A 19,021-nucleotide genomic window follows, 5' to 3' on the forward strand; every position below is an offset into this window, starting at 1 on the left:
ACCACCACCGCGGGCTCCTCCAGGCATCCCGGGATGCAGGAACGGGCAGAGGGGCCATCCCCTTCACCTTGCTATCCCCTGCTCTGCCAAACTGACTGGAGTTACCTGGCCTGACTGGAGTTACCTGCCAGAGTGACCTCGCAGGGTGACTGAGGACCCCCTGGCCGCCCCTGGCCCCCTCCGGCCCTGCCCCCTGCCGCGGGGGAGGGGAGGGGCAGGGCAGCTCTCCTTCCCGCTGGGCAGCGCCGGGCGGTCCCGGGGCGGCGGCCGGGGGTCCCCGCGCTCCAGCCATCTCCCCGTGCCCGGCCGGGAGCCCACCGAGAGCAGGGCAGCTCTCCTCCTCGTCTTCCCTTTGTTGTCCTCTTCCCTTCCTTCGCCCGGCTCTTCTGAACCTTACAAGAGCCTCGGGACTCTTGTAATAGCCCGTCATTGTGTTCCGATCCTAATGCACTGTCATTAGCACTGTTGTCTTTTTTCTTTTCTATTCCAAGGGCCAATTTAAATCGCATTAAAACCCTAAATAGCTGGCTTAATTAATGGCTCTCGCGGTTCCAGCTGAGATAATCTCCAGCCGACTAAAGCCAAATCGGTCGGCGACTTTCAGGGGGCCGGAGTTGGTGCTGGGGAAGGGGCCGGAGGGGGCTGAGCAGCCGTCCAGAGCGGGCTCTGCCGGGCACCGAGCGCGCCGCCGGGCCGGGGGGGGGGGGGGGGCGGAGCGGAGCCGCCCTCCGGGTCCTGCACCAGCCAGACCTTTGGGAGAAGTTTGGGGAAGAGACGTGAGACTGAGGGTTAGGCTGCTTTCTCTTTAGTTTGGTTTTGTTGTTGTTTTGTGTTTTTTTTTTTAATGGGTTTTGGGTTGGTTGGTTGGTTTGCCTTGTTGAGCTGCAAAGGGATGTTCCAGGCTTGGGCATAGAGAGGCGATGGAAAGCTCCTGGGTGGGGATCTCACCCACTTTGGGGTCTGTGCTGCTCCCCCCTCCTGCTGGGGTAGAGATTGTGTACGCTGTGTTTTTCTTTGCTCCGTTCCGAGCTGTGGGTTGTCGTGACCCACACAGTCCCAGCTTGGCCTGCCTCTGTGTCGATTTCAGAGCCATGCACACCACACCGAGCAGTTCCTGGCACCCCGCAAACTCAGGCACGCACGCAGGGAGCAAAGTGTGTCGAAGCACAACACAAGTGGGCACCCGACACGCACACACCACACGCAACCTGCCAGTGCCTCCTGCGACGAGCACAGCTCCCCCACTCTCAACACCATTTCCTCGGCCCCATGCAGACCCCACTCGTGGGACACCAGGGGCAGAGCCTCAGCCCCTCATCCCTCCTTTGCACACACAACCCACACCATGCACAGCCTGCTCAAGCCTTCGTCCTGCAGCCCCACAAGTTCACCTACACCATCCAGTAATTTTCCCAAACGCTGGCTCAGGGAGGGCCCAGTAAAGGGATTCAAAAGTGCTGAGTTCTTATGGCTTGTACATAGGAAAGAGAAAAGCAGTAGGTTTATTTTCTTTTGGCTCTGTTTTGGGTCCTATCCTTCACCCCAGGAACTGTACAAGTGCTTCTGTGCTTCTGTCGGTGCCGTCTCAGTCACGGAGGGCTGGTCCTGGGTGCCTGAGATTTAACATCCTTTTGCATGTTCATATAGTCTTTAAAGCTGAATTCCTGTAACAACCCCCCTTGTTTATGCTATTCTGTTTCCCACCATAATACCTGGCTTCTCCCCAGTTATTTTTTTAACACTGCTTACACTTAAAACCCTTAACACTCTTACTAGCCTTATAAACGTCATGTAGGTAAGAGACTGGTCTTAAAAACGGCTAACCATCCCCTCAGTCCTGCTGAATTTTCTGGTTAATATTATAAGCAAACAAACAAACAAATATGTTTTGTGCATGCAGGCATGATTTTGTTTTCTTAGCATGAATGTTGTAGTGAGGGATATTATCTCAGAATTACATTCATGGAACGAGCTGGTTTACAAGACTACATACATGATGCTAAGTTTTTTAACTTAAGAAAAACTGTAACAATAAGCGATAAACAAAGCAGCACTTACATTTTTCCTGACAAATATTGATGAGTTTTAGAATTTTGAACATTTAGCTCCAGAGACTGATGAATGGGTCAAGTGAGAATAATTTGGAGAATATTTTAAATTGCTTATTGACTTTTTGGAACTGAACACAGGATTAAATAGTACTAAATAAACTCTATACTGTTCACTGCTTGCTTAGATTTGCTACTTACTAGGGGAAAAAAAGGCTAAGGAGAAGAAGATTTTCATTTTTTAATTTTGTAATGTACTGTAAACTTGCCAGAATTTCAGAACAGAACAGAAAATATACTATAAGCTGAAGACTCCCACTAACAACACCTGTAGATATAAATAATAGACTAATAAAAAGCATAGCATGTTATTAATATTTTATGTAAGATTAATCTGTAGGCACTCAGGCGTGCTTATACTTAATAATGTACACAAGCACACAAACATGTAAATCCTGAAAAACAAAATAAACAGTACTTCTGCACTGTTGTCACAGTACTTCTGCACTGTTGTCACCAGTTTATTATGATGTTTCTTTCCATAAGTGCATTATATTTATGGATTAATATCTTGGAGAAAGGGATTACCTTATCTTGAATGAACGTAAAATACCCATCATATTGCAGCTGTTATGATTAACAAATAAGAAATGACCATGCAGAGTGTAAGGGTGTGTGTATCTATACAAAATTAGAGACCTGCATTAAAAAAAATGTTTGTACTTAAAGTGTAAAAATCATTCATTGATGTCAACAGGTATTTGTCTTTCTCATGCCTAATGAAGCAATAACATTACTTATGAGAAGCATAAAATATGTAAGAATACGGATTTTGTCAATTAAAAGATGCACAAATATTTAACTCTGAGTGCATCAGAGAGACTTACATTTCAGCAGGTGCCCAAGCACATAACTAAATCAGAATAAATCATTGCACTCCAGCCACCCTATTGTCCTCTTCATCTATACAAAGAGTAACCTACAATCAAAACAGACCAAGCTTTTTTCACATCATGTGTTATTGGGATTTTCATTGTGTTGACAAGACTGTTGGGTTAGAGTATGGCTCTGTTGTTCTTGCTGCTGTCATCTACACAACCCATCATCAGCTTGTGTTGGCATTTTGTACTGACTTGTGCTATTTGATGGGGAGACAGAAATAAGGAAGAGGAAACACTCTTTCCATGTTTGCTGTAACTACCTTTCTCAGTATCACATGGCCTAACTTTTGTTCATTCTAGGCTTGGGAAACAAAGCAAAAGCACAGTTCACACAAAGGAGTATGTTGTGATGAGCATGAAGCAGTCAGAGGGAAAAGGATTGGGCCCCAAAAGTAAGCTAGCAAAAATGAAAATAGTCTTTCATTATACCTCTCCTTCAGACCACTTGACAATAATCATAGAATAGAAAAGGTTGATAGAATAGTTTGGGTTGGAAGGGACCTTTAAAGGTCATCTGGTCCAACCCCCTGCAATGAGCAGGGACACCTTCAGCTAGATGAGGTTATATATAACCTCCTGAGGTGACCTGGTGGCTGGGGCGATACAGTATACAGCAGCATTGGGTCCTGGGTCTTTCGCCCAAGTGTGGTCTGCTGCACAAAGTATATCTCTTCCTCACCCATCTTTTTCCTTTTGAACAATCATATTTGTTGAAACCAACATGAAGGTAACAGATCAGAGGGTAGGACTCTGTCATGAAGAAAGAAGCAATTGAATAGAGTTGAATGAAAGAGAAGCCCTGAAGAAGGGTTTGTGTGCCTCAAATCTTCCCTTCTTTCTTTCCTTTTTTTTTTTTTTCCTAATCTATCAGTTGCACTATAAAAGATTTTTCACCCTTGTCTAAATCTTGCTTGCTTGTGTCTTTAGACCTCTGTGGCTGTAAGAGTGCAACAATCACCATTTACAGTCATCTCTAACACAGTACCTTATGGCAACAGATGATGTCAGGCCAGACCACGTAATCACTTCCCTGTGGGTATAAACAGTTGTCCTAAAAACAGTCTTTTTAACATTCACAGGCCCATTTCATGTGGTACTCGAAGCACAAAATTGCTGAGGCAATCTGCTGGATGATCCAGCCAGCTATCTCCCCTTCTGCCTGCTCTCCTTTTCTTTCTCCTAGCCTTGCAGTAGGACCAGTGGTGTGGGTAACCAGCCAGGGAGCAATGGCCACAGTTTTTCCATCTTTATGTGCACTGGTGGGCACATTACTTTGCAGTGGCTATGTGTGCGGCTCTTCATCTGATGAGCTGATGGGGTCTTATGTACCAGAAGCCAGTCTGTAAAGATCGCTAAAACAAGTAAAAGCTGCTAAGAGGAGTAGAGATCTCCAGGCTGGACTGCTAGACTCATGAAAGGCATTATTTCCATTCTATTTTTGAAGGTATTTTGTCCTGCTTGTTCAGCTGGTATCTGTTAGCATCCCACCTCTCAAACACCCTGTTTCGACAAGGCTGGCTTGGCAATTGAGCAAGGACTGGCATTTCCAACAGCACCTACAGTGGTGTTGGGTGGACAGGAAAGAAAAGATCATTGTTGCCACTGTTGTTTAGCACAACTTAAAACATACCTTGCCCTCTCCCCATTGAGATGCACTTCTTCACAAATCATTTGTCTGCTCCAATGCATGATCAGAACACTGGGGAAGGAACACACTAAAAAGTGTGTGCTTGGCAAGAAACCTAACCCTTCATCTTCCAGTGTGGTTGCATTTACCCTTTCCTTTCTCTTCCCAGCAGCCCTCCCTTTGCTTACTGTCATGCCTTTTTCTGTTTACCACCTAGTGTAAAGGCCAGGACTTCATCCATCTCTTCTTCGAGGTGGTGTTTATGGTAGGAGAGCTGTGCCTTCAAAACTGCACGCAGTTTGTGACAAAGACATAGCTTCATCTAGAAAGCACCACACCACTCTCTGTTGCTGTGTCAATGAATAATTAATATGGTGAAGTAATTATATGCAACAGATTTACCTTCTTGTAATTTGCAACTTGTTCTCCATGATTCTGGAAAGCAAATTACTTAGGCTTGTTGTTTTCTTTTACTTTTAACCCATACCTGGCTTACCTAGAATTGCTTTCTTTAAGATCAGGTTGCATAGGCGTGATGTTTTAAAATATTGTAGAGGGTAAACAATCTTCTATTTGATAGTAATGAGAAGTGTTCCAGTAAATTCTGGTTAGAGTAGGAGCAGCTGCAGGGTAACAGGTTTTTGGATTAAAGGAACAATTATTTATCTGGCATAAATGGTGCACATACTGGCTTAACCTGGCAAGAAGATACACTTTAATATGACACTGATTTCTGTACAGTCTCGCTCATTATAAAATTTACAGACTTATTGAAGTAAATAAATATGTACACATTGCTACTGTTTTCTCGAGACGTGTGTATGTACACGTGTGCATATGTACTGCGTGGCAGAAGATGCCAAACAAACAAATCTACTCAGTGCTAACACTCTTCACAAATGTACCTGACAGACCAGAAGTTTGAAAATGTTGATTGAAAATATTTATAGGTTTCTTTACAGCCTTGCCTCAGATATGAAGAAAAAAACCCACCACCAAACAAACAACAAACCCAAACACCAAAACAACAAAAAAACAAGAACATTTTAGGCATGTGGCACCAGACTTCTGCATTTGAGCATATGAGCTCATGAACTGTAGCTTTGAGCTGTGCAAAAATGTGCATAAGTGCCCTTGTTGTATATATACGTTTGGCGATGCACGGTTTGCCTCTATATTCTGTCTGAGATGTGGACACTAATAACTTTCCTGTAACATAATTAGAAAAGGAATAAAATACCCTGCTGTACTGAGTCAGGATCTCACCCATCTGGGATTTATACCAAGAGATGTTATTTTCTGGTGTTGCTGTCAGCACAAATGTTTAAATATACCTTCAAGAGCTGAAATATTTGGAAAGAAATTCTGTTTGCCTTATGCAAGCAAGCAATAGTCTGCCTTTAAGTTTCGTCCTTCAGTTATATTCCTCTGTCTCTGCTAAAACTGGAACACACATAGTCACCTTAATTTTAAGAAGGTTTACATGTGGAAGAAAATAAAGGTGTTAAGATCTTGCCTAAAGTGAACTATTGTTTTCTATTCCATTCCATTCCATTCTGTTCCATTCCATTCTATTCTATTCACACTACAGAATTTAGATTGCAAACTAAAATTTTTAAGCATAATGAAGTGAGCTCTTGCAGTGCAAAAAAGATGGAGTTTTGTGCAAAAAAATAAGGTGTTTGCAGGAAAGAAGAAATTCTGGTAGCTTAAAAAATACAGTATCTTTCTTTTAAGCTTGAATGATGAGCACAGTTTCATTCTGCTCTAAGAAGGTCTTTGTATCATCATCCTCACATAAATCATCTGAACTCCTTCTAGTAGTAGTGCATTGAATTCTATGATATTTATATCACTGTCATATGCAGCTCATTCTTTTTTCTCATATATCCCTCAGGGAAGAATTGTGCATGCAGTGGTAAGATTTATTTCTTCCACAGAGATTTTTATTGTAGTCAGGTTGGAGAAGGCAGGTCAAGGAAAAGTGTTTTGCACTTGGTGATTAAATATGTGTTAGTCCTCAGGATGTTTGGTTGGCTGTTTTTTTGCCCTGGGAGTTTGTTCTATCCTCTTGGATCAGTTGCAGAGAAAGTTTTCTCTCTTGCTCTCTCTCATATTAACTTTAAGTTAAAAGCTCAATTTTGCCTGAGGAGGTATTGATCACAGGCTTCATTGAAAGATTTGGTCATCATTCAGCAGTTTTAGACCCAGGCCAAGTAATCGCCATTTTCAATAAATAATTCTAGAACTAACCTGAGATAAACTGATGTAGCTCAATAGATTTCAATCATTCATATCAGCTGAGGATTTGACCTAACTTTAGAAGGAGTATGCGAGGGTTCAAAGGTGTGGAAAGCCGTTCTAGCTGCAAATCTCTGCAAACCTATAGTGCCGGTGCATCTTTGTAATCCTAAACACTGCTATGAGAGTTAAAATGAACATTTCCCGGCAGGGCCAACGTCCTACATTTTTCCCCAACTGCATTTTTTAAAATTGTGAATGATACCTGAATCCGATTCAATCTTATGTTGTTAATCATACTCAGTTCAAGAGTCTTGCAATGATATTATGTAATTTGTACTGAGCATAAAATCAAGTTATATCAAAGAGCCATAATGATCTAATTTGACTATAAAGCTTATGAGATCTAATAACTCACTTTTCCCAGGCTGAAATTTTGATGCATTCATCTTCTCAAAGCAACAATGTGATACAATGTAAAAAAAAAAAAAAAAACAACAAACAACACACCCCTAAAAAAAGCCCCAAACCCTAACAAAAACAATAGCAAAACCAGCCCCAAGTGAACAACAGAATTTTTCTTCATGACTGAGCTTGTCAAAACAAGAGGTCTTCCCAGCCTAAATCATCTGTTGTTTTGTAGGTGGCACCTGTGTTGTTAACCCCACCGACCTGTTCTGCTCTGTTCCTGGTCGCTTATCCCTGCTCAGCTCCACTTCCAAGTACAAAGTGACCATTGCAGAGGTGAAGAGGCGCCTTTCACCACCAGAATGCCTCAATGCTTCCCTCTTAGGAGGTATTTTGAGAAGGTAAGTTGAAGGTGAGAATAACAAGTCCTAGACAGTGCTGTAATTTCTGTAATTGGGTTTTCTACAAATAGGTTTTGTTCCCTTTCCTTACTTGGATAGGTGGTCACCATGTGGGAAAACAGGAGATGGACTGGGGGTGAAAACTATTTCTAGGGAAATTTTCAATAAATACGAAAAATGAAGACTGTGTTGATGTTTTTCACAGAAGGTTTGCATTTTTCAGTGAACTCATTCATTTTTTTTACCCTCTCAGTTCATTTATTCATCGGAGACTGATAGGTGTTGCTTTGCTTTGTTTTGAATGATTTGTTTTTTTTTAAAAAAAACAAAAAAACAAAAACCCAACCAAAACAGGAAAAGCCCTTAATGTGCAGAAAATTTCACCAGAGCTACAAATCTTACTTCTTCTTGAGAAACTATTTAAAAGTAAATTGTTTTACCGAATGTAGTTACAGCCCTCGCTCAATAGAAAACTAAACCATGGAGCGCAGGGATGCCTTTTTCTTCCTTTCTCCTTCGCATGCCTTTTGAGTACAGAAAAGACAGAATATGCTGATTTTATTGCTCTCCTTATCCTATGAGATACTGGAGGGAAGTAATTAGGTACAGTTTTGCCTCTGACCCTTCACGGACCAGAGCAGCCACCTCCAGAGAGCCACAGCAGAAAGGAGGGAAGAGGCAGTCTGTGTCCCACCTTGCAAGTGGAGAACAAGGAGGCGGCTGTAATTCAGCCAGGCATATGTAAGTCGCAATGTCCCTGAGGCGTCAGCTTAGATGGCACAAGCTACTTGAATGCCCTTTGATCAAAACTAGCTGGAAAGTCATGGGCTATTGCGCTGCTGTCACTGAAGGCCACACTGATCCTCCTGCTTATACTGAAAGTCATTTTAACCAGCTTGCGATATTCTAAGCTATGTAGTACTCCAAGAGCTGTCTCGAGCCATCTTGCAGAGTAATGACTACAGATCATCAAATCTTAAAATTGTTTCGGGGCATGAGCCCCATTTAACTGCCTCTATAGGCACTGACATCCAAAATCTACATCCCCAAAAATTTTCTTCCATTATTGCTTCACCCTGCAGAGGCCTTCAGCTAATAGTCAGAGGAATATATGCTTTAAATACTTATACCGCAGACTTCAACACTAGTGCAAGCTATGAAGAATGCAAGGACATCAGCCCGAACACGGAGGCCAATTTCTTTCTTCTGTTAAAATGCTAGAATAATCCCCATCGATTTTTGGCCCAGACCAAGTATCACTCTTTCAAATCAACCCTGGGCACGGTTCAGGAGTTAGCAAAAGCCAGGGACTGGTCCCAGCCAGCAGCCTGGCTACGCTAATTCTGCTTTACAAAGCAGAGAGTGTAAATGAATAGATTTGGTCAGGCTATACCTGTTGGTGTGACAACTAGAGAAAAGACTCACTCTGTAGTTGACCAGCAGAGATGTAGCAAAACTAAATCCCATTCACGGTTTGCCAGAGCCCTAGCAGGGTGGGTTTTGCACCCTGTCAGCAGTCACTGTCTAGGTGTTTTCCCAACTAGCTTTTCTTCAGAATAAAGTGTTCTCAGAAGCCATTTCCTGATGTACAACATGGCCAATGTTGTGGTATCTCTCACTGTGTAAAAACGGTTATCCAAATGGTGGTATTCCAAGTTTGATTCCTTCCTCGGCCTGAAGGAACTTGAACCTGCACCTCAGAACACCCAGTTAAGCATGCTTAATAATCATAATAGCTTAATAATTCTAAGATGAAAGCCCCTCAACCTCCATTGGGGTTAATTAAATATTTGTTGGACAAAAGCAAATGTGTAATTGTAGTGATGGCTTTATCACTTAATGACCAGGTAATTCATTTGGGATGGGAGAGATCTGGGTTGCAGTCACTGTTTGATGTTTAAGCATTTTAACACCAGTAATTCCCTGCCAGCTGGCTGCTGCATGTGCCTAAAGGACACAGGTTAAAATTCCCTCAGGCTGAGGAAGAAATTGAACCTACATCTTCTGTGCAAGTGGGCATGTCTCAGATATTTCAAACGCTGAGACACTGCAGAAAAGCAGGTGTGGGATGCACCAGGAACCATTTTCTGAGAGCAAAGTAACGTAGGCATTTGGGATAGGGGCGTGGGTAACCAGCAATGGCTGGGATTTTGGCTTTCAGCATTTCCTATTGCCTTATCCTTCTTCCTTGCAAGTACTGGGCTTCGTAGCCTACATTTCTAAGTACCCAGGTCTCCACATAAATCATAGAGGGATCGCTAGAGCTGAGTTCCATGTAGACATCTACATTTGAGTAGCTATCTGGCTTCCTCCTATAGCCAGGTGGGATAGATGGCTAAAGCCCTTTCTTTCTAGATATCTGTTTAATTGTGCTAGAAGTGCATGTTTCTCTCTTGATTGTCTTTGGAGCTTGGGGTGGTTAAATCAGATATAAGCGACTGCACTGTTAGTATTTATATTCAGTCATTGCAATCCCAGGCTCTGTGCCCAATTCAGGACCACAGGTTCCACTAGGTGGAAAGCTGTCTGAGGATCTGATGCCCCTGTGACAGGCATTGTAATGTCTAACATTGTCAAAGGACCAACATGAAAGACTTGTACAAGGCGAGCAGGATGTTCAGAGTACAGCTCTGCAAGATTTTCCATTGTTGTCATTAGTGCAGGCATTACCCCACACATTTGTCACTAACCTGTATACAATTTCTAGGCATCGATTAACATGGGGGAAAAAGTGCAGAATAAAGACAAGTTTCTCTCTCCTACTGTTCTCTCACAATAGAGCAAAATCCAAGAATGGAGGACGCTGCTTGCGAGAAAAATTAGACAGACTGGGACTGAATTTGCCTGCAGGAAGAAGAAAAGCAGCAAATGTCACACTCTTGACTTCTTTGGTAGAAGGTAGGGTTTATAATATTGCAATATAATATAAACATAATTAAAATGTTTCCTTGTATGCAACACTTTTTGGCCACAGTGTTAGATATCATAATCTGTATTTTGTACAAAGAGGAGAACTGGTGTGCCTAAAGCCACAGTCAGAATGAGTGGCAAAATGGAAGTTCACTCTGAGACGTCTTGGCTCCCAGCAAGTGATTTGGTCCTGAAGTTTCATCAGCATTGATCTGTGGTTTTTTGTGCTGGGATCTGACTTACAAATCGATGATCCAAGTGTTCTTGTGAGTGAGATGAATGTCTTATACCAACTCTACAAGTAGGTTTGTTTATCCTCCTTTTTTAAAAAACTTGTGAATTTCCTGGAGCTGATCCAAAAATGTGATTTATTTTTTTCTCCCATAAGAAGGCATAATATTTAGACAAGCCTTTTCCCCCCACACATAAATGAATGAAATCTGTTTTCAGATAAACTCTAGAGAGGCCCAGGAGATACTTTCTTGGCCTTTATTTGTTGTTTAAATATCATTCACCAAATACTGCGAGGCTCTTCAAACCTTCAGCAGGGAGATGTAGGTTCAAACCCCTCAGGCAAAGGGAAGAAACTCTACCTGAATCTCTTCTATTCTGGGTGAATCCACTAAGTACTCAGTTTGTTGTCTAGCTGCAAGTAGCAGCTCTGGGAATTTCAGATCCCTCCTCCTTGATGTTGAGAGCACTCAGCTCATCCTAAAGGTCAACACCTTCTAGGATCATAACCTGAAAGGTCCATACAGATCTAGCCAAGTAGGCTGAGTTCTCAGCACATATTACCACAGAATCACAGAATTATGGAAAGGTTGAGGCTGGAAGGGACCTCTGGCCATCCTCTAGTCCAATCCTCCTGCTCAAAGCAGGGTCAATTAGGAGAGGTTGCTCAGGGCCTTGTCTATTGAGGTTTCTATTATCTCAATGGATGGAGACTCCACAAGGCAATGGAGTGCTGAATGCACAACAACAGAGGTTTTTCAGCATCTAGGAGGAGGGGCAAAGGTTCTCAGGGGCCACTGAACACACAGAACTACGGTGGGGCTGCTCTGAAATACAGGTGTGTCCTTATCACACCTGCTTGTAATAAAGAGAAAGCTGTAATGGAGTTACAGTCTTGGAAAAAATACCAGTTTAGAGGCGCAAAGACTGTTCCTACCTTCACAGTCCTTCATACATCTCAGGGCTTAGCAGGGAAGAATAAACAGAGCTATATGGCCAGTTACTCATTCATCACGAGAGACTGAGAGTGAGGAAGCCCTCTTTCAACTGCTAGCCTGGTACTGATGGTAAAGTACCTCTACTGTAAGTCAGAATTAGATTCCTCGTTCCCAGGGATGGAGCTGTTCTTGCCTCCCTGCCCTTTACTCAAAGCCAATATCAAACCTATTATCAAGCCCATGGTAATGCTTTTGTTCTTAGACCGCCTTACTTTGAGTCCTAAAGACATATACTGAGACTGAGCTCACTTTGACAGAGACCTATTTGCCTAGACATGCTAATGATGAATTTTTTTCCACTGGAATTTCTGGGAAATTCACCACCATGTGCGTTAACGTTCCAACGGAAAACAAAATGAAGCTCATTTTCTGTCTGTGTGACAAATCCTTGGCCAAACTTGGCAGTGCTACTTGAACTCTTTGTGGTATAAACTTCCTCCCTTTGGACATGCAGATAATACTCCCAGGTGGTACTAACTCATAGCACAGTTTCCCCAAGGAACCCCATCCTTCATTGGCTCCTGCTGCTTTAAGAATTAGAATACAAAGACACAGGTTTATTCTGGGTTTTAGAGGACATGAAGAAAATAATATCGGCTTTTTCTGTGTGACATCAATACAGAAATTGACATCATGATTTTTTGGTCTTATTAAATCCCTAAATATCAGGTGCACTGTGTGGACTTCTTCTCATAAGGAGCCAGGATTGTGTCATTTTTGATTACTTCAAATGGTTCTAAGTTTATTATTACTAAAAATGTTCACAGTCTTCAATGTATCGAGGCCTTTAATTAATCTCTGTAAGGCAGGAATATGCTCAACCTCTGGAATATCTGTTTAAGCTACAAAAAGACAAAATTAGTTGTACGATGATTAGGTATATTGACCAAAGCCATCTCAAAAGTCTCTGGCATGACTAATACTTCTCTTTCTCTAAAACAGACTAAAATAATTGAGTTTGGGGGAGTGCTGCTAAGTCCAGCAGAGGAACTGCAATGAATGTCTAGGCTGCATGGACATGTAAACATCCAGACTTCATGAAAATTATTCTGTTGCCCCTTGTTTTCTACAAACTTACTTAATGTGGGGTTCAGTGTGGCTGCTGAGTGTTTACTATTATTCTTGTTTTGGTCAGGTTGCATCTTTAGTGTCTAGGTAGGGACTTCTAGGACCCGAAGTAGGGATTCTTTGAACAGCTCATCTCTCTTTACATTGCCATCCACATAAATCGGCACAATGGGTGGAAAGACAGACTGGGAGAATGAACTCAGCGTGGCAGGACTCTCCCCAGCGGTACGGGACAGATCTTCGTGCAAACCCGTAGGTGAGGGATGCCCTCTAGTGCCTAGATTAGATGAAGGGAAAGGTCATTTTTCTTACCAGCTCTAAAAGGAAAATTCCTATATTTTAGCTGATACAATAAAGGCTCCTCCATTAAATGCTAGCATTGCCAAGGCTAAGCCTTACTGCTGGCTCAAAGGAGTCAAAAGCTTCACAAGTGGGAGCAAGAAATGATTTGGGGAGAGATGTCCACTTCTGTTTGGACAGGTCACTTATAAGGTAGAGATATAGCATGAATGTAATTGCAGATGCAGGTAAAATCAATGCATGAATTATTTTAAAACCACCAAATTTTTTTACAAAAAAAACCCCCAAACCCAACCATAAAAAGCACTTATAAAAAAGTCTGGAGTTTGTTTTTCTGTCAAACCTAATTAAGACACTAAATTTCCAGGACACAGAATTGATGGCATTCATCATTTGGGGACCAAAACTCTTGAGAAAAATAGGTCAGCTGTTACTTTTTTCACCGTGCTATCAACTGTCACACTTCTCCCCCACCAACCTTTGTTTAAATGTCTTTCCATTTGTTCCTCCTCCCTTCTCACCCTACAAATAGAAAAAACTTTCCCTCCACCTCCAGCCTCTCCCTCCTCCCCCTGGGTAGCATTTCTGCTGGGTAGAGCATCCGGAGGAGGAGAGAGTAGGAGATTCAGACGCTGAGTGTCCCTCTCCTGGGATGCAACTTCTGCCTTCACTCTGCATAGGAGCATCTCTCACTCTTGCTAGACCCAGGAGACATACATGCTGCTCCATGCACCTGCCCACAGAAACCTGTCAAGGTACGCGGCTGGTCTCTCCGCTGAGGCTTTCCAGAGTTGTCGCTGCCAATTCAGTTTCAGCAACTGTCCTTTTCCATCAGGCAAAGCTTTCTGGTCAATTGTCAAATTATATAGGAAAGGCAGCACTGCCTATAGCTGCAAAGCCACATGCTGGGTTTGAGGAGAAAGGATCAAGACGCATACTTTGTCTCTGCGGAAGGAAAGAGCTGGGGATATTGCACATAGAGATATTCGATTTAGATTGAAACAAGGCAATCGGTTATAAAAGCCAGGGATTTTAGGCATTTCTTGCTTTACTATGAATCTCCCCTGATGTAAATAATAACTGGGCAGAAGGCAGAAAATCTAAGGTAAAAGAGGTCGGTTCGTTCACATTTTCCACGTTTCCACATTCTCCCTTAAAATTAATGTTTGTCCAAATTATGATGTAGAAAAAGAAAGACCATCTTTTACAACATTTTGTGCAAACTACTTTCCCCACCAAGCAGACTTACTTCCTATGTACAGTAATATGAGGGACCTCTATTCACAGAGTTTAACAAAAAATAATATATGTACAGAAGTGTATCACAATCCACTCCTAAACACCAAATCATCATTTGGTCTGGCTTAAATATTCTATCTTAGCTCAACAATGAGATATCACAAATCATGTTCAGCAGAGTATTTTCATGTCCAGGTTTGTATTTTTATTCAGAATTTGATGTTATAATTTAGAATTCCTACTCTGTATGTCATATGGAAGTGTGTGCTTATGTGAATAAATACGCATACTGCTAATGTGCATTCGTAGCGTACATCAGCTTTCCATTTCCAGTAAAAATATGTTTTAAAAATATATTTTAAACATTTTTTATTTATTATCTCACAAAACACAGTAGGTACATTTCTATCTACATTTTTAGCTATCTATAGCCACAAGCAGATAAGTAATTTTGTTTCTTTTTGCTCATGATTTTACCTCTTCATATCCCATTAACATTCAATCACAATAATAATCCTAGCTCCAGGTAAAGTGGGCATGTTTTATATTTTTATATAATTTTCTCAGATCATCAAAACATTTTAGTATAATTTCTTCAGCTCTAGTAAATAATATACACCATCTTTGTAGAGATAAGTTTGAATGACAATTCATCTTTTCATTCCCTTTTTTTCTTTTACATTGAGTGAACACAAACAAATTCCAGTCAGTTTGTTGTTGACCATGTTAAATAAAGGCCTACATTTCATCACATAAAGTTTTGCTTTTCCAATGGCTAAATGTTTAAATTATTTGGTGATTATAGGCCTTATATTGCTACTTGGGTCTGACTGGAAGCAGGACAGAGCTGTATGGACAATGGTAGTTCCACCTGATGACAGCTTCATCTTCTTTCCATGCTGGCATGAAAACAAACCTATCAAGTGTTTTAATGGAGTTTTGTTGAAAAGCAAACCCTGGTGCTCTTCTACAATTGATTTACTCTTTAGGTCTTTATTTAAGGAAGAGTAAAGGTGTAGCTGAAGTAGAAATTTTGAAGCGGCTCTACAGAAAATTTAGAAGCTATGGCTTAAATTTGTACTCTTTCTCATCCATGAGGAAGTCTGAGATAGATGTTTTAAATACAAAACTGGCAGTCAGCTATATAACTGTTCATTCTGTCTCACTGTTAACATACCACTGAAATCCATTTTAATTTCACCAAAAAATTCTTTTACTTTTCTGGAAGCTGTAAACTAAGTGGAAACCATTTCTCCTTTCAACTCAGAGATAGTGGTTACTTGTTAACTTCTTACTGGTTTTAGGCATACGGGAAATCATGTTTAAAAAAATCCAAATAAATCCAAATGTTTTTGAGTATAATCTTTATTTTTTTTCTGTAAAATTGGTTACAGCTGCGAAAGTTGTTGTTGATTGGCGTCAGCAAACAAATTCTTTGGGAGCAGTGCATGTATTTTAGTAGTACTTGAATCCGATTAGTTCAAATGAACACAAAACAAAGTACTGGCTCGTTGAAACAAAAAGGTATTTTTCTGCTAAAAACTCCAATGATAGAAGGGGAGGCAATAAACTGAAAAAGTGGAGAATAGAGTCTGGAATAGAGGTCAGTGCATGCTGTTCTTTGTGCCTCACATTGCCCCTGGCACAGGACCACTACTCCCGTGGAAGTTTCCATCTTCCTTGGCTTGGCCAGGTCTGTGCAGAGCAGACCCAGTCCTGCTGGGGACGGGATTTGTCACACCATCTCTATCACAGTTGTGTCTGTCCTCTCATGTCACATTGTAGTCAATAGGGAGAAATCAGCACTTCTGGGTGATTAACGATTAAATTAAATTAAATTAATAATTAAAAATTTGATTATGTTGCTCAGAAAATCTGTGGAACCTCCATGGTCGGAAATGTTAAAGACTAGGCTCGCAAAGGCCATGAATAACCTAATCTAAGGCCATGCTTTCAGCAGCAGGTGATCTCCTGAGCTCACTTCTAACCCCTACTTTTCTGTAATTCCTCTGATCAGCTTTTGCCTTCTACTTTAGTATAGGATGACACATGCTTCAAGTGCTAATTTGTCTCCACTGACTTGAAAGTATTAGGTCAGACATCAATACTGACATTTAATGAGATTAGTTCCACTTGCACATGTCTCAAAGGGAAGTGTGACAGTACCTGCATCCTTCCTAATTGTTCACCTGGAGCATCAGCCTAGTCTCCAAAGAGCCAGGGTCCAATGCCACTTCTCATAATGACAAGCAAATACACAACTGAAAAAAAGAAAAATAAAATAGAAACCCCACAGCATCCTAACCCCAAAACTGTTCTGGAGCACATCTCTGTTAGTGCCTCATGCAGATGTGCTTCAACATACACTTCTGGTAGCTGACCTATTTCTACTTTCTACAGTGAGAGGAGAGCAAGTGTCATCTGGAAGTGCCTATTTCTCACCAGGGAAAAACTTAGGCACAGATGTTCACACCCCAGGCAGCTGTGTTTGATCAGATAAATCCCACACCAAGGTTGTCAGAGTCACAGCACGCAGGCCAGAGTGTTCAGTAAACCCTAAAACAAAATTCTGGGTTCTCTAAGCTAGTGGAGGGGGGCAGGTTCTTCCAGAGGCATTTGGCACCAGCATGGAGTTGGGTTATAGTGTCCAGTCTCCATGGTGCGGTAGGGAGATACTCAGTGCCTGCCTCTGTCACAGTCTTCTCACAAAGGCTAGTCAAGCAACGTACTCCCTTTGCCTTGTTTTCCCCACCTATAAAACATCAATTGTGATCTTCATTGTCATCCCTTTTCATTTCGTCTGGTCAATTTTGGTAGCAATATTTTTGGACACAGGATTGTTTCTCATGCCCTACTTTGGGGTCTACTCATCTTTAGCATGGGGCACTTGTATTATGCCTGCTGGCTTAACCCTTAAGCAAATATGCTGAAATGTATGTTACCCCTACAGCTCCCTCCTGGGGTAGAAGGCTATTCTTCATTTAGAGATAGAGAAGTGAAGCACCAAAGTCTGAATCTCAGCTCTTCAGAGTTATATATTCCTATCTTCTGTTAATTTTTGTGTCTTAAATATCAATGATGAAGCAGGCTTACAAAACTTGAGCAACTTCCCAGTACTCATGGGTGGCAAGGGAGGGAGCTAAACCCGAGTGTCTTCACTAGTATTTTCTCATGAGAGAAATACCCTTCCTTGCTTCTAGCTGGCACCATCTGATGACTAAGCATGAGCCCAATGGGGCTGAGATCTGTAACTGAGCTTGGGAATAAATGTCTACAAAAGTGATTTGCTATTGTTTGGGGTTTCTTTAAGAGCGGAAGAAATTCTGTAAGCATAACAATAACAACAATAATAATAATAATAACAATAACAACGGCAACCACCACCACCACCCTAAAAACTGACTGACCCATTTTGTTTGACCGCAGGGGAAGCGTTACATTTGGCCAGAGATTTCGGCTACACCTGTGAAACAGAGTTCCCTGCCAAGGCAGTAGGAGAGCACATTGCCAGACAGCACATGGAACAGAAAGAGCAGACAGCGAGGAAAAAGATGATCCTAGCGACAAAGTAAGAAGGGAGGGGAAACTAAAAAAGAAATCTGTCTGTCACTTCTCCATTTTGGATCTGGGGGCTGGGGGAGGGAGGAGTGGGAGTATGGAGCTGAGACTGCGGTGACTGCTATCACAACAGTACTCACTGACAGCAAGCGAGAGCAAACTTCTTTAGAGATGCTGTAAGAACCTTATTGACTACAACGAGATTTTTGTAGCTATGTTCTCATTGCCTGTGGCTAAGGGGGCACATATATCTTCCCAGGTGCTTTGGTTTAGGTGAGAGGAGGGGATATTACCTGGTAAGATCTATAGGACAGAGACTGGCTTTGCCTCCTGTTTGTGAGCAACAGATCTAAGCTTCTACTGAAGTGCTAGTTACTGTGGGATAATTATCATTAGTCTGCTGAGGGAGAGCTGGTTTGCAGAGGGACAGATCCACTCTGGATGGAAATTGCAAGTTTCCCTGAAGTCAAAGACACTGGAACAATGCAGACCAGCAGGGGAGCTTTGCTAAAGCCATTAAAGACACACAGAGACACCCGACTGCTCTAAACGAGCCACTCACCACCCTGGAGCAGTAACATTGTGTTAGGATAACGTTTCATCTAGGTTAATTAGCCTTGATGAGGGAGGAATTAGCCTTCATGAGCTATGGGAAACAGGAATAAATAGTCTGCATGGAACAATGTAAACCTACACTAGGTGTGTGATATGCCTGCATGGGGTAACCTTGAACTTGTTCATACTCTTCCTGTGATTACTGCAGTGTTACACAGTGAGGCTGCAGGAGAGCTGAGGCCAGAAACCTGAGCTGCCAAACCACCATCCCAGTGCTGGAAATGTCTGGAAATCATCCAGTCTGGGAAATACCCAACAGAGAGGAATGAGCCTGTAGTAGGGCAGAAGGTTGACGAGCAACAGGATTACCCTTTGTACCCCAGCGTCCTTCTGCTTTGCCAGGATCCCTGGCCTTGGTGTCCCTTTTGTATCTAGAGCTCTTTGGCCTGCGGGTGACCCAGAGATGACACGTATTGAAACATCTCAGGCTTAGGAA

The 19,021-nt window shown here is 42.0% G+C and overlaps 1 protein-coding gene across 1 annotated transcript in view; it reads left to right on the forward strand.

The window, feature by feature from the left end:
- The window catches only part of TFAP2D (transcription factor AP-2 delta), a 47,680-nt gene that overhangs the window by 5,410 nt on the left and 23,249 nt on the right, over positions 1-19,021 (forward strand). The window contains exons 4-6 of the mRNA XM_040599377.1: positions 7,501-7,666; positions 10,446-10,564; positions 17,839-17,980. Of these exons, the coding sequence (XP_040455311.1) occupies positions 7,501-7,666; positions 10,446-10,564; positions 17,839-17,980 (427 nt within the window). The remainder of the gene's footprint in view (positions 1-7,500; positions 7,667-10,445; positions 10,565-17,838; positions 17,981-19,021) is intronic.

This window comes from Falco naumanni, chromosome 6, assembly GCF_017639655.2.
Source record: "Falco naumanni isolate bFalNau1 chromosome 6, bFalNau1.pat, whole genome shotgun sequence".
Classification (NCBI taxonomy): domain Eukaryota; kingdom Metazoa; phylum Chordata; class Aves; order Falconiformes; family Falconidae; genus Falco; species Falco naumanni.